Source organism: Numida meleagris, chromosome 3 (genome assembly GCF_002078875.1).
Source record: "Numida meleagris isolate 19003 breed g44 Domestic line chromosome 3, NumMel1.0, whole genome shotgun sequence".
Taxonomy (NCBI): domain Eukaryota; kingdom Metazoa; phylum Chordata; class Aves; order Galliformes; family Numididae; genus Numida; species Numida meleagris.
The window spans coordinates 28,975,226-28,990,852 of NC_034411.1; the positions used below are offsets into that span (position 1 = coordinate 28,975,226).

The 15,627-nt window shown below is 35.4% G+C and overlaps 1 protein-coding gene across 3 annotated transcripts in view; it reads left to right on the plus strand.

The window, feature by feature from the left end:
• KIF6 (kinesin family member 6) overlaps positions 1–15,627 on the plus strand; it is a 147,645-nt gene that overhangs the window by 41,219 nt on the left and 90,799 nt on the right. For all 3 annotated transcript variants that reach the window (XM_021392999.1, XM_021393000.1, XM_021392998.1), the window contains exons 9-10: positions 3,218–3,304; positions 5,616–5,719. In XM_021392999.1, coding sequence (XP_021248674.1) covers positions 3,218–3,304; positions 5,616–5,719 — 191 coding nt within the window. The remainder of the gene's footprint in view (positions 1–3,217; positions 3,305–5,615; positions 5,720–15,627) is intronic.

The following is a 15,627-nucleotide window of genomic DNA, read 5'->3' on the forward strand; positions in this document are numbered from 1 at the left end:
CCCGGGGAGGGGGACGTCGGGCGCGACGTCCCCGGGGAGGGGGACGTCGGGCGCGACGTCCCCGGGGAGGGGGACGTCGGGCGCGACTCGGATTTTTTCCGAGTGACTTTGACTTTAGTTGCCGTAGTAAAATTTCTTTATTTTTTATGGTGTTAAGTTTTTTATCAAGTATGGTTGGCAATTCAAAATTTTATGAGGGATTGAGGGGGCTGGATAGAGTGATTTTAGGTTGTAGGGTAGTTTTTCAAGTACTTCTATAATCCTTCAGCATTTCTTTTCTTTGGAATTCTTTGTGATGTTTTCTTTTCTTTGTCACCAGCATATGTTGCGCTTACACAGAACATTGCTCAGAGAGATTTATAATACAGTTACTTTCTGATTTTTTCCTTAACATCGAAGGTTTCTTAATGTGAATAAACCAGAAGGCATAGCTATAAAGTGTAGGATTGTTTTTTTTGTAACATAATGGAAAGTATTATTCCGAGACAGTGCTTCATTTACTTGAAGATATTTCTTTTTCAGAAAATGGCTTTTGCCATTAAATGGAATCAGCATGGTTAGACTTGTAAACATGTAATTACGCAAGCATGGTGTCTCGTTACAAAGGAAACCAGTCAAGTCTGCTAATGCTTTTTTTATTATTTTTTTACGCTGTGGTATAGACACTCTTTCATACATTAGTTCATCATGTGTGTTCGTCTCGTATGGCAATATAGGTTTCTTTTCTGGGAATATTTAGACACAGCAATTACCCCAAGTCGGATACTGACAGCTTTTATGTTTTTGCTTTAACACATACCATCTATTGAAGAAACCTTTTCCCCCAGTCTCCTCAAAAATATATTTGTTGCAGGATTAGGGTGGCCACGGATCACTTGAGTGACTGTACGAGCAAGGAAGTACTGCAGAGTGTGTGTATGGAGTAGTTCTGGGTGGACGGTTGGCAGGGCCTAGGGGTCCTTGGGTGGGACGGAGCCCAAGGACAGAAGTATCAGGAGGTTAACTGTTGGGCACAGGGGGGTGGTTGCTGTTTGGTTTTGTTTGTTCAACAAGTTGTGATCACCAATCAGAGGATGGGGCTGGGGTAGCCCCACCAATGGCAGTTTGCCAGGTGTAACTCAGTTTCTATATATGTTGTGAAGTACTCCATTAAAGTTGAAGCTTGCGTACTCATATTGAGATTGTCATGCTTCCCGCACCGTGTAGCGTTTGGCTCTAAATCCCTGGAATATTCTGCGGCATATATTTACTCTGCTCTCAGAATCTAATGTGTGTAAATAATATTAGAAGAGATATTAGGTTAATTACTGAACATTTTCTAATGTCTGAATTAAGATAATTTAATGCCCAGTTATGTCTGGTCTTGTCTGTTTGTTTATCCTTTCACAATAGATTTAATTCACAAAGGAAATACAAGATGGATTTGCCCCTAGGTATGAGCTGAAGTTGTACAGTAAAAGCAGCTTTCTTAGTTTTGTCTCACAAGGTGAAAGCAGTAAAGCAATAAAGCAAAGAATTTGGTCTAAGTGAAGAGGTCAAATAGAATATTATCCCAGAGAACCGGATTATATTCCTATTTCTCCCTAAGACTTTTTATGCTTCTTATGTCACTTACATGGCATTCTTTCTGCTAGTTTTGTGTAGAGCTTGAAAAAAGGAACTGATTTTGAATTGTAGATATGTTAATTAGTATAGCTATAAATGAAGTTGATTGGAAGTTTTGTTTTGAACAAAAGTTCCTGTAGTTGTAATAATCGGAAAAATCGGGGGAGAAATTGTAATTTTTATTTTTATTTTTCGTGCCGTTACGTGTGATCGTTCTATCTCCTTGCAGCAAAGCAATACCGAAAGTGTTAGTTGATGAATTTTGAGAAGTCTTCTAGTACTGTAATGATGAGTATGGTAGGAAAAAAGATTAGGATGTTAGTAGGAGTTGGCTCTCATTACTATTTTGATGGCATAGGATAAATAGACTCAATCTTACATATTGAACACTGAAGATTGAATTGATTAACTACAGTTAAATCAGCACATGCTTTACACTGATCAGGGCAAAGAGGTCTGACCACAATATATGTGTACTGCAAATAAAGTTGCACTTAGTGAATATAAATAGAAATTGAAATTACATTAGCTGATCATCATTTCATGGATACTGTACAGCTGAGGCAAACATTGGGACTAAGTGTTAAGAATGAAGTCTACATGCAGTTGTTTTAATCACAAAGACTTCTTTTCTTTGAAAACTATTTAATTCTGGTTATATATCATGACTTTTACAATAAACACTAGTATCTTTCACCATGTAACCTTAATTCAGAGGCCACCTGTGCAAACATGAAGAGACAAGTGTCTTGCTCATGTATTTAACTTTGTATTTCTATTTGCTAGAGAGAGGAAAACTACAAGATTATTTTGGTTTTGTACCAATGCAATGTTCTCTTAATGTAGACCTGTAAATTTTTACATTTTAAGAATAGCACACTGGCAAGTCTCATAAAATTTTATCATACAGCTGATCAAACATCACTGTTACGTCTAACAGAGGTCAGTTTATTTTTATTCATTAGGGATGTACATCTATTGCGTTCTGGCATGTAAGTATTAGCTGATCTCAAGGGAGGGAGCAATACTTCAGGCTTCTTTTTTTCACTCTATGCACTAGATGGGAGTACCCAGTGCTTGTCAATTTCCTCCACTAACTTAATCTTCTATCTCTCTCTTTTCTGTCTTTCTGTTCTCCTGCACTCTGATTTAGCTTACAGCTCTGGAAGTTTTTTGTCAGTTATCATAGTTCTCCTGTATGTCTCCTAGTTCCAAGTCTCTTAGATTGCAACTTATTTGACCGGGTATTCTATTCTTGTTCTCTTCGCTTCTTTCTCATACATTTCTCTAGACCCACCTTCACCAAAAAAAAAACAAGTTTTTGTTAATATTCAAAAGATTTTTGCCCCCTAAATAGTGTGGCTTTCTCATCCTATTTTGCCAGCTGGGTACTCATTCAAAACGGGGGTCAATATGATCAGGATTAACTGAGTCAACAAAATATGGTTTGAAGTTTTTTCCTCAATATGATTCATTTGATGGAATATGAAATGTCAAATTATTTCTGTGAAATACACACATGTAAGAAGGAACTTAGCAGACTGCTGATGACATTAGTGAACTATAGTCGCATGGTATAAAGGTAATTGAGTTTTTTTCTTTTATCTTCTAGGAATCTATATCAACTTGCAGATTTGCACAGCGAGTCGCTCTTATTAAAAATGAAGCAGTTCTTAATGAAGAAATTGATCCCAAATTGGTGAGAAATATTTGGGGACAGAAGGAAGGAGATTGCTTGGCTTTAGTTTTAATGATCAATACCAATCACATGTTTTATTAGATGTGAGTTTCGATCTTTTCTTTAAAACACCTACTATTCTTAGTTTTCCTTTTGGGGATAATTATAATTAAATGAACCTCTATAAAACTCCTAAAGGCTTTCTTAAAGGATGGTGACATTCATTATTATTGTTGTGTTGCTTCTTTTGTAGTTTCTAAATCATAGCCACAGATAATTGGATGTCCCTTGAATTCTTAAAAATCTGCCAAAATAACTGGTCACTTGGTGATATTTTTCTTCCTCTCCTTTAGTTGCATTGCATTCATGTTACCTTGGATTAAAGACATTAAATAATGCATTAATTATTTTTCCAATAGTGCTTTTTCATGTAATCAGCCACTAAAATTGTCGTAGAAGTATTGCTTGATTGACTTCACTTGAACAATGCAGATATCGTTATATTTTCTTTTGAGGTTTGTGGCAGTTAGTTTCAAACTTTTGGCAGCACTGGTGTTCTTTTAGGGGTTAGTCTGTCACAGTACCCTTGTGTCAGCTATGCTTTTAACCTAGCTTTGTCCTTAGAGGTTGTGGAAGTTTGGCGGAAGCAGATGATTTTCAGTATCTCACTTCTAGGTGAGACAGCACCTTAATTACTGTGCTGCACCAATTGAATTGGTCTGATGTCAGTGTTTCTCTAAATAAATTCTTCCCATTAGTTGTTCTTGAAATTTAAATAGTACATAGAAAGCAAGAGTGATTTATTCTTTAGACCGTTTTCTCTCTTTTGCTTTACCTTTCTGAAGCATATTGTAGTCTTTCTTGTTACTTTTTTATTGTTTACAAAATCAATAGGATGAATTTTACTTAACATAGAACTGCTTCTCACTTTTCTCTATTTGTTATCATTAATAAATAACTTCTAAAAAGTTAGGAAGGAGAAAATAATATATTCTTCCCAGAAGATAAAAATTTGAGGCCATTTGAATTTGTTTTAAGTATTTACTTCAATAGGTGCTTCAATATCTGACAATTCTAAATGTAACCCCTATGTTACGATCCTCTTTTTTTAGTAATGCTAGTGTACTAGGAAGAAAATATAGCAAAATTAGCACATAAGCCTTTGAGTTGGAACACGTGCAGGCTCCTGACCACTTATTACATCCTGTAGAGCTATATTCCACAAGTTTGATATGTCTTGCTCTGCAGGATCATTTAGCAAGTAAAGCAAAAGTGGACTCAGGAGGATTACAAATCTGTCCCCTCTTATGGAAAAGGCAGGGGAACACAGATACCTAGATTTTATGTGGCTATGAGCTCACTGTGGAATTTGTTGCTCATCTTAACTACCTGTACTATAGTCCCAGAGATCTCGTCCAAATGTCTGCTCAAGCAGGACCTTGTAGAGCTGATTGCACAGGACTGTGTCTAGAAGACATCTGAATATCAGTGCACTCATATCCATCTAAAAATATTATTGGACTTCTGATACCTTTGAGCCACTATAAGGTCATGCATCCTTAAAGTAACCAGTCTTAAAGTAACCAAAAAACTTGTTCATTCATGTTTTAGGCTTGCATATTGTCTCTGTTTTGTAGAATTTTACTTCAGGATGATAATGATTTATATAATACGTTTTTATACAATTATCTTTTGAAAAGTACGGTCTCCAGTAATAAGCTGTTCAAATTTAACAATTTTCTATGGTTCTTCATGTCACTTTCTCAGTCATTGCTATTTATTAATTCAATTGTCATTATGATGATTTGTAAAACTCTTTTGGAGTTAGCAACTGATACTTACTACAGATATAGTATGCTCTAATTATGTTATTGGTGGATTGTTACATATAAGGTTAAAATACTAAGATACTGTTTTGGAATTTCTGATTCTAAAGGGAAGGGGAAGTTCACTTTTGGTATGCAGTCCTCTTTCTGACAGAAAGTCCAAGTTCCATTTTTAAACGCATTTTCATCACTAGCAGGCAAAACTAATTTTTTTTGCTCTTTTTCCTCCTATGGCAAATTATTTTTCTTTCTGTATAGCCATGTCTTCTAATGCAAAGTTTACTGAGTCTGGATGATTTCGATAACTTGTTTTTATAAACGGAAAAAGAAAAAAAGTGCTTGGATTTATTTAAGCCATTGGGGCAGTTCTTAAAGGAGAAAAAAAAGATTGTTTTTCTCTTTATTTCAAGCTAAGTAAATATTCCATAAACTCTACATTCTAATGTGAAAATCATAACCTCGCTAATCATTTGTAGGTGATGCTTGTTTTATGCTTTGCTTTGTAGATGATTATCCAGCTGAAAAGGGAGATTCAAGAGTTGAAAGATGAGCTGGCACTAGTGACTGGCAAGCAAAGAACATCAGAGCTTTCACAAGAAGAGCTACTTCAGTAATGGCTTACATTGTTTTCATTTTCTTCTTTTGTGGTGATAGTTTTTATCTGTTTCTTTGTCGGCTTGAATGTTTAAGTTCTCTGAGTACTCAAGTGAGTTTATGTGCCAAGTATGAATGGCAGTTTCCCATGAAAATCTGTATGCTGCGTTTTTGCAGCTCAGCTTTGAGGAAGTGAAGTGAAGTAAATGCGAAGAATGGGAATGCCTGTCAGATGCCTGGCAAAAAGTGTTGTATAATAGTGTAGAATAACAAAAACAGTATTTATTGAAATTAGATAAAAGATCGAAGTAGAATTCAAGAAGCATTCTTTGTTCTAAGAACTATTCTACTGCAGTGTTATTTTCTCACATGTTGAGAGAAAACTTGCATTTCTAATAGAAAATTAATCAATGCCCTAAAAGCCGAATATTTAATCTTTTTTTACTGAGTATGCTATTGAAAATGCATGAGTATTGTAATATCTTGCAGCTTTTAGTAAAGGATAATTACAGAACATAAGAACTTAGTGTGCAATGTAAAAATATTTATGTAGATCACTCTGAAAATAATGCCTCCTATTTCCATGGAAAACAAAACAAAGAGAACAATGACACTTCTTGACAGAGCAAATTCCCAGCTACAAAACACTCTTTTTCAACATAGTCACCACCATTGGCTATGAATTTTTACCAGTGAACAAAAGCTTGTATACCGCACTCATAAGTATTTTTGACAATTTGTTTGGAGCTACTTACTATCTGGAGACTGCACTAATTAAAGAATGAATATACAAATGAGTAGTACAAACAGACATATAGAGTTAGATAAGGGCTAAAAGTCACTTACTATTGCTGGAAAATGTCTCTGTTGTGGTTTGCATCTGGTTTTGTATGTATAATGTTGCATGAATAATACTACTAAACTGTTATAACAAGCAGAAGAGGAAAAGAAATATAAGTGGTAATGCAACATACTGTGCTGCACAAAGGCTGTTGATGTAATCTACCTAAACTTCGGCTGTCTCCAGCAGCTGGCAGTCCATGGCTTGAACTGGTAGACTCCTTGCTGGGTAAAAGACTAAGGGGTCTTCTATGTTCGTCCTTGTAGCTTTCAAATGTTGCTGCTAGTGTACCAGCATATCTTTCTGGTGCTGTTCTTGTGAGTTTCCGCCACATATCTGATGTATTCCTAACTCTCAGGAACAGCAGCAACGGTCTGAGGAGGAAAGTTAATTTACTAAATATGATATGTCTGGATGGATGCCCGGAGAGTGGTGGTGAACAGTTAAATCCAGCTGGCGACCAGTCATGAGTGTTGTTTCCCAGGGGTCATTACTGGGGCTGGTCCTGTTCGATATCTTTATTGATGACCTAGATGAGGGCATTTAGTGCACTCTCAATAAGTTTGGAGATGACAGCAAGTTGGGAGGGAGTGTCAGTCTGGAGGTAGGAAGACCCTACAGAGGGATCTGGACAGGCTGGATTTCTAGGTTGAGGCCAATGGGATGAAGTTCAACGAGACCAAATGCTGGGTCCCATACTTTGGCTACAACAACTCCAAGCAATGTTACAGGCTTGGTGGCTGGAAGACTCTGTAGAACGTAGCCAAGAAGGCCAATGGCATCCTGGCTTGTATCAGGAATAGTGCTGCTAGCAGGAGCAGGGAAGAGATCATCCCTCTGCGCTCACCACAGGTGAGGCTGCACCCCGAGTACTGTGTTCAGATTTAGGCCCCTCACTCCAAGAAATACATTGAGTCACTGGAGCATGTTCAGAGGAGGGCAGCAAAGCTGGTGAGGGGTCTGGTGAAGCTGAGGGAACTGGGACTATTTAGTTTGGAGGAAGCTCAAGGAAAACTTATTGCTCTCTATAACTACCCAAAGTGAGGTTGTGGTGAGGTGGGGGATGGCCTTTTTTCCCATGTTACTAGTGATATGACTAGAGGGAATGGCCTCAAGTTGCACCAGGAGAGATTCAGGTGGGATATTAGGAAAAACTTCTTTTCCAAAAGAGTGGGTAGGCACTGGAACAAGCTACCCAGGGAGGTGGAGTCACCATTCCTGGAAGTGTTCAAGAAACATTTAGATGTTATACTGAGGGACATAGTTTAAGGGGAAATGCTGGTGATATGTGGACAGCTGGACTGGATGATCTGGCAGGTCTTTTCCAACCTTGGTGATTCTATGATTTGCTTTATTTGGAGTCACTAACATAACGATGGTTCTTATTTATGTTATTACTGAAGGAGATTCCAGGCAGAATAATTTCTTTTTTTGATTTCTGCCTTTTTAATGTGGCCTGAAAAGAAATTACCAAGGACATAATGGATTTCTAATGCTATTTGGACATCTATGCTTAGTTAAGATATCTTCTGTTTAAACTTAAACTGTTCATCAGTTTGTATATGTATGCGTATGTGTGTATATACATAAATTCAGATTTACATAGTTCTTTTCAAAAGACTTAAACTTTATCAGAAGAGTTATTTTAAGCAAGTTAGTAAGGAGAAGTGTTACTAAGTATAGTCTTATCAAAATTAGTTTTACTTTTAAATGTTATGATTCATCTTTTCAAGGGAGGTTGCTCTATAGAATTGCTCTGTGCCAATTTATGTATTTATTCTTAGATTCTTAATGCAGATGTTTAAAGGTACAGAACATGTCAATGAAAAACTTCATGCACTAAGTACATATTTATCTTGTCTCTGCACAATTCTTATCTCTGCTTTCTAGGAGAAGATAAATGCCAAAATAAAACTAGATCTAATGACTACGTATCTAGAAATAATACTTGCAATGGTTATGATAATACATAGGATTTTGCTCTCTACATGCATTGTAGGAAGCAAATGGTAGTGATAGAAATAAGTATTGTGTTAAGTGGTATTTCATATTTTTATTCCATAGCTTCATTCCACTTGCTTACTTTCAGAGTATTCAAAATAATCAGTGGGCTACTCCTTGCAGTTCAGATTGATGTAATTTGTCGGGTATTACGTGAATAAGCATAAATATTTTTTCTCAATTGATCCAAAGAAGTATCTTCAGGAATTTTTTTTATTTACTTAACGGGAAAAAATTGTCAAATACACTTCCCCCATAACCACTACAGTGTCATGCTGTCATCTATTATGTTACTACAAAACAGAAAACAATGCTCCTGACTTTGTGAATGCAAAATCATAATACAACAGAAGTGATCAGTCCTGTGAATAAAGTTGCAGCTGTCTAGAATTGTTACTTCAGAATTTTATGTAAAGTGGTAAGCACCTGCTTATTATGTCATATTTTTGGTTTTACTATTTTATTTTCATAAATTTTAAACGTACATAAATTCTGCTGCTCTCACTTTGTTTATTTGAAAAGCATAGCATAAAAAATGCAGCTACACTATGTAAGTGGTTCAAAATGTATTTCATAAAATGCTTCCAAAATGCTTGCTTTGGGTCACACAGTCTACTTCTCAGCTGTAAAGGACTGATCTCTAAGTATTTCTTCAAGCTAGAGAATGAGTTTAGCTTAGCTTAAAGAAAAAAAGCACTTTGCACTGTTAAAGAAACTATATCCTCACAGGCTTCTGTATTATGGTTTAGAACAGAGTGAAAAGGTGTTGAAATGATTTTATGTTTTATTTTTCGTGAGCAGCATGCTAGAAATTAAAAGGGAGAGTCCTTTTTGTTGGAGTCATTTGGGATTTTTTGTTGTTGTAAATGAGCTCACTAGCAATTTGCAACATGTGCCCAGAAAGTCAGGATTTTGAAGCAAAGCCCTGTGCTCCAGAGCACCCATACTCCCAGAGCCTTTGCCAACTGGAATTCTCTGGTAACAGGGATGGAAGTCCTGGCTTAGCACTTCAATTTATTAATAACTTTACCTTATTTCTTTTAGATACATATGTTATAACAGACACTTCTATTTTTTACTTCAACAGTCATATAATGTCCATCCTACTCATTTCCTGGATTTCTCATTTCTTCTGTCTTTTTTTCTGTTTCAACATTGTGACATCTGTATGCTATCATAGTATTAATGATATTGCACTATTCTACAATATACAGCTTTAACAGTTACTTGTGCCTAAGCTATTCAACAAGTGGTTTCATTTACAAAGCAGGGCAAATGATATTATTTGTTGATGTCAGTGTTCAATTTCTGTTGCAAGGTGGAAGAAATAGAAGAGTATTACCTTGCCTTTTGTCACGACAGCTTTACAACCAGTGAGCAGAAGTTAATAGACTGAGTGACATATGCTGTGTCAGCAATATTCAAGAGAGCCTACCTTAACTGTAGAGTAGTTTAAAATGGCTCACAGCAGTGTTTAATTTAGATGCCTGATTTAGAATCCTGCTAAACTGGTGTATTTCTCCTGAGCACATTCTTTCTTACATATTACAAAATCTTTAGTGTCAGCTCTAAAGGAAGTCCAGATTCCTAAACAGCTACTCAATTGGGATTCTCATTGTGTGATTATTTTTGTTTGGTCTTACTATTTTGTTCAAACTGATCTCTTCTTTTGAAACAACAGTGACTAGAATTATGGCCACAAATATTGTCAGGTAGTGAGAAGCATTTCTTTATGTATGTATTTATGTACCATCTACCCAATGTGTTTCTTCTCTGCAAAAACTCTGCATGCATAGCGTTAGTTTAGACATCTTTTTCCCTGCATGAGTCAGTCTTGGCCATTTCATAGTACTTTCCAAACCTCTCCTTGATCAACTCATAAAAAGATTTAGATCTGTGTGCATTTCATCATTCGAATTAATGATTTTCAACTGTGTAGAAACTCTGGACATAAGTTTGTCATATTGTATCTGTCTTATTTCAAAAGATCTCCTTACATAAGGAGGTAGCAAAAATGTCTTTGCCAATGTCGTCTTTTCTATTGTTTTGTCTTCCTCACAGCTATTTTGTTGTGGCTAATAGAAGGAAAATCTGATAGAGGGGGTCAACCCATCTTCTGACTGACTGACTATGCCACTTAGAATGGTTCCTGGGAGACAAGTGACACCTCAGAACCTAGCCTCTAGTTCCAAAAGCTTACCAAAAAATAAGTGGATACTCTGCACCTTGAAGCAATAATCTTAACCCATATTTTTTCTTAAGAGCAATCGTATTTTATAATTCAGTATTGTTATTTAGAGACTTGCCTCAAATGCTTTCGCAGTTTACAGGATAAACCTGAGCCTCACAGTGAATTCTTTACCATTGCTTGAGTTCTGCGTACGTACGTGAGTGAGGCCTTCAATATGAAGTGTATTCTCTTCAGATATTTTCATCATATTACAATCAGAAGTGGTAAGGACTCTTCACCTTTCTTGTCCTGCAGTAGGTTGTTTTTGTCTTTAGAACACTGTATAGGTATTTGAAGTCAAAAAAGTGTGAAAATCTTCTGGACTGTAGAAACAGAAGACACTTAGGAACTTGTTACTCTTATTTCCCTGCTCTAACAGAACCAAACTTACGTACTAATTTGCAAGACTGCATTACAAACTATCTTACAAATATCTTCTGAGGGAATTGTACAGTGACTTAGGACACCAGTTCCAACACTTTATCATTATCATTACTTCACCCAAGAGTTAATCCACTAACTTTGAAGTTAAGCTGTTAATTCTGCATACGGAATACATTATCCTCTGTACATCAGTTATGCCTTAGGCAATTACTGTCATGTCCACTATCCGTTTCTACCCACTGTTTTTACTTGACCAGCTATAGGAAGAAGTAGAACAAGAGGGAGGAGATCTATTCCACTATGGCCTGAAAATGCCTTTTTCCTTTTTCAGAAAGTACGCATCTCCTAGTTCTGTTCTCACTGTTTTCTGGCATTTTTTCTCAAGCTTGCTACCTGACTTGGTGATGTATTTACTGTAGAAACCTCCAAAGATAGACTCAGTAATTTACTGACAATTAATTATGTCAATAATGGCATATTTGGTGCCATGATAGAGAGATATTATCCATTTGGTCAGTCAGTCTGGCTTGTATAGGAAATTCCTTTTAGAGTTCTTCAGGTTATCCCATAGCTTAATTTTATAGGAAATCTATTGCGAATGTCCAGGTGAACAAACTTTTTAATTGCTGACCTTAAGTGTTTCAGTAGCTGTGTTAGCATTCTATTTCCATTTTGCTTGTCATTAAGTTCACAGCTGACACATAAAATTAACTGTTCTTTACGTGAACTTAATTTTGATACATGATATACAATGTTGGTGATCAATATTAAAAGGCAAGGTCTCCCAGAAATGAACCATGGCACATTAAAAAAGGTCAAAATGAGTTCTTCTAAATATATGTTTTTAGACCCCTCATCCTATATGCTATTGAGAGCTCTAACCTCTAAAAATACACTTTCCATTGGCTAGGAATGCTTTTCTGATGCATTTGAACTGTGTAATTTGCACGCTGGTTCACAGAAACACAAGACTGACTTACAAGTGGATTTGTTGTTGTGTGCTTTTTTTTTCTTAAGATGGAAGTCTGTTTTTTGATGAAGGGGTGAAACTGAGGTAGCAGAGTGCTTATCTTACCATTCCAGAGCTGTGCTATCAGAAAAATTGCATGGAATATAAAAGATTGAGGATAGAAAGCTTTTTTTGATTTATCTGTTTCCTAAATCATAAGCAGGCTTCATTAAGAAAGAACTCCTGAAGGACTAAAACCAGTAGGAGGGAAATAAGCTGATAATGTAAATGCTGTCTCTGAGCTACAATATAGTATTTGTTTACATTATTAGGAAGAATGCTATTCAGAGGGAAGCGATAAAGGCTTTGGGACTGATTCGCAATCAGTAACCAGAGACCACTGATAGTTTAACAAGTTTCCACTTCAACTGCTTATCATTGCTTTTCTTAGAGTGTTCATCCCTGCATCAGAGTAAGAACAGACCTGAATCAGCATTGCAATACCTTTCTATTTGTGTTAATATATACAAGTATCAAAATGAGTTTCCAATTAATATCACAGATAATGGGTACTGTTCCCTTGTTATTAACTTAGAAAATTAGTTACTTATTTTTGATGGGCATTTTTTCCTCATTGTTTTTGTTTGGTGGTTGTTGGTGTGTATGTGTTTGGTTTTTTTTCTGAGCACTGAGAGTGAGCACTTTGTTTACTGTTTTTCACAGAAAAAGGGTCATTGTTTGATAATTTCATGTTCTTCCTCCTTCAGGGAGTTTCAGTTGGGAAAATTATTCTTCCTGATACAGCAGGGTTCTGGCATTAGGCTTTGGCACGCTCTTGCGTCTCTTAGTGTAAGTTAGGCCTGCTGTTAGGGTAGAACGTAGCATTCCTAAAAGGAAAAATGGAATCATTATTGAGATCCTTAGAGAATTAAGGTTAACTAAGAATGGGACATCCTGCTTGCTGACAATATTAATTACAAAAAAAAAAAGGTCTTCATAGTTTCATATTTGTTTCTAAGCAGAAGCAAAGATTTTAGCATTTCTCAAACATACTCCCAGGGTTTCTTTTAATGTTTTTTTTGTTGTTGTTTATGATAGCTTAGTACTTTCAATAAACATAGCCGCTTCTCATGTAAATTACTTAAATTGACTCTCTAACATTAAAATTGAATGCTGAAAAAAAAGTAAATGCTGCATATTCCTGCTGAAGCAATTACATGTATCTTGTAAGCAGTTAATTTCTGTGTTTGTAGCTCACCTGATAACTAGGTTTCTGTTAAATTTCACTATTTTAAAAATTGTTTCCATCCTTATTTTTTCCCATCAAGATTAGTGTGCTTTAGCTTTCTAAACTGTGCAGTGAGAAGACTACAGGATAAATATTTTCCATGAAGATCTCTCTAAAGTGATACAGGATTCTTGCTGTTTATCTTCAGACAAGTGTGTATAGAGGCCATCTCTATATCTACATTTTTGCTCCAGTGACAGGCATCTGCTACTAGGTTCTTTTGTATTTCATTATTAGATTTGTGAGTTGTTTAATTTTAGATAAATTTTGTTCAGTTTGCTGGTTTTTACCACTGAAAAATGTATTACTTAGAGGTTGTAATACTAATAATTCAAGTTGATAATAAAGAAATATAATAATTTTAAAAGGACTTATTTCTTCTGTAGTCAGTCTAACAAGTAGAAACAATGAAATCAGCAGTGCTATTGTGCTAGTCTCCATAAATAAATTCAATAAATAAAATATTTCATATTGCATACAATAGTGTTCATAAATACTACAGCAGATGGGTTTCTTTGTATGTTTCATCCTTGACTGGGTTTTTCATCTTGATCCTATCTATTTCTTATTGTAAGCTTTAAAGATTATGCGGTTTTTTTACCCCTCTGGTTTATGAATTGCCTTGGAACCCTCAACCATGCCATATAACCTACATACATGAATATCTCTGATTTTTCTAAATTATTTTCCCATTCACTTTTGGCAGTGGATATAGTAGGGAAGTTACATTCAGCTCAGGATGTTTTTGAAGAACAAACTTAGAAACGTTTCAAATATGTAATATATTCTGTGTAAGCATGTTCATTCTTTTTGCAAAACTATCTTTAAAATTCCCTTCCTTGGGCAGCTTTTTCCTAACTTCTGTTTTAAGAGAGCATGTAAATATTAACCTATTATCATTGACGTAATGGAAGAAGCTCATCACTAGTGAATTTAAGGATTGATTACTCAGGGCTCTTTGAAAAGAAACTATAATTAATTAATTTTCCAGGAAACAGAGTATACTTAAGACCATATCTAAGAGAGATCAATGTAGATGGTGTCATGGCTGAGCTAGAGGAAATCACCAAAAAAATACTTGATTACCTGTGGTTTTTTTAGTTATTCTACTCTGCCTGGGCTGAAAAAACTCCTTAAGAAAGGGACATTGTTATTTACCTCATGATTTCATATCATCTTTCTTCTGCCACATATGCGTGTCTCTAAACAGGCAACTAAAGCAAGGTTTTGTAGGGAGTTCTCTGGGTAGGTATTAGCATTTTCTTGCTCCTCTTGAACATCTAGGCACAACCTTTTTCATATTTGGGCTGTTTTATGGGATTTTCTAGTTTGATACTTGCAAATGTAATTCTTGAAACAGTTTTTAGTTGGAGGAAAATGGTTAAATACTCATTTATCTGCTATAGAACTGAAGACCAGAGGTTAAGTGATTACCTTTGAGTACAGTATGATTGGTAAGGAGAGAGTTATTCTCCATCTGTTGAAGGTAACTGAATTAAAACCAAAAGTTTTTGCATCACTTGTTGCAAAAAGGGCTTTCTTACTCTGTCTCTTTTAATAGGAGAATGACTACTGTCTGTTTGATGTTCTACTAGAAAGAATGTGTTACAATTGTTATTGTAGAAGTCTTATATAAATTTCTTAAATCTTTTACAACTTTCATATGATTCTGTAGTCTAATTTCATATACTTCTGTTATATGTAAATATCTAAGTATATATCAATACACATAGTCTTTGAAGAGAGATACATTTTTTTTTTTTTAAAAAGAGTCAGGAGCATAAGAAGAAGAGTATTCATCTTGTAGAATTGTATTGTCCTTTGTGTCCAAGTCACTTAGCAAGCAGTCATATTTGACTAATATATGTTAGGAAAAAGAAGATATTAGGAGAAAGAAAGTGTAGTCATTATTCCTTTTTTTCCCTTTATTCAGTAAACACTTTCAGAAATGAATTGGAAGTGAAATTGTTGTTTCCACGTGTAAAGCTGTATTTATCCATGGCATATGTTTATGGGAGAGTGTTTAATTTTTTTTCTCAATCTTTGAGCCGATAAATCACTTAGAAAATTTGGTGCAGTTATCTAAGATAAATTCATCAAGAAAAACTTCAAGTTGCATCTCTATAATATTGTCAGTTTAATTTTTTATCTTTTTTAGAACTCGTGTGTTTATTTTATAAAGAGTTCTGGTAGTTTTTACCTTACAGCAGGTAAATGTTAGCAGAAATGCT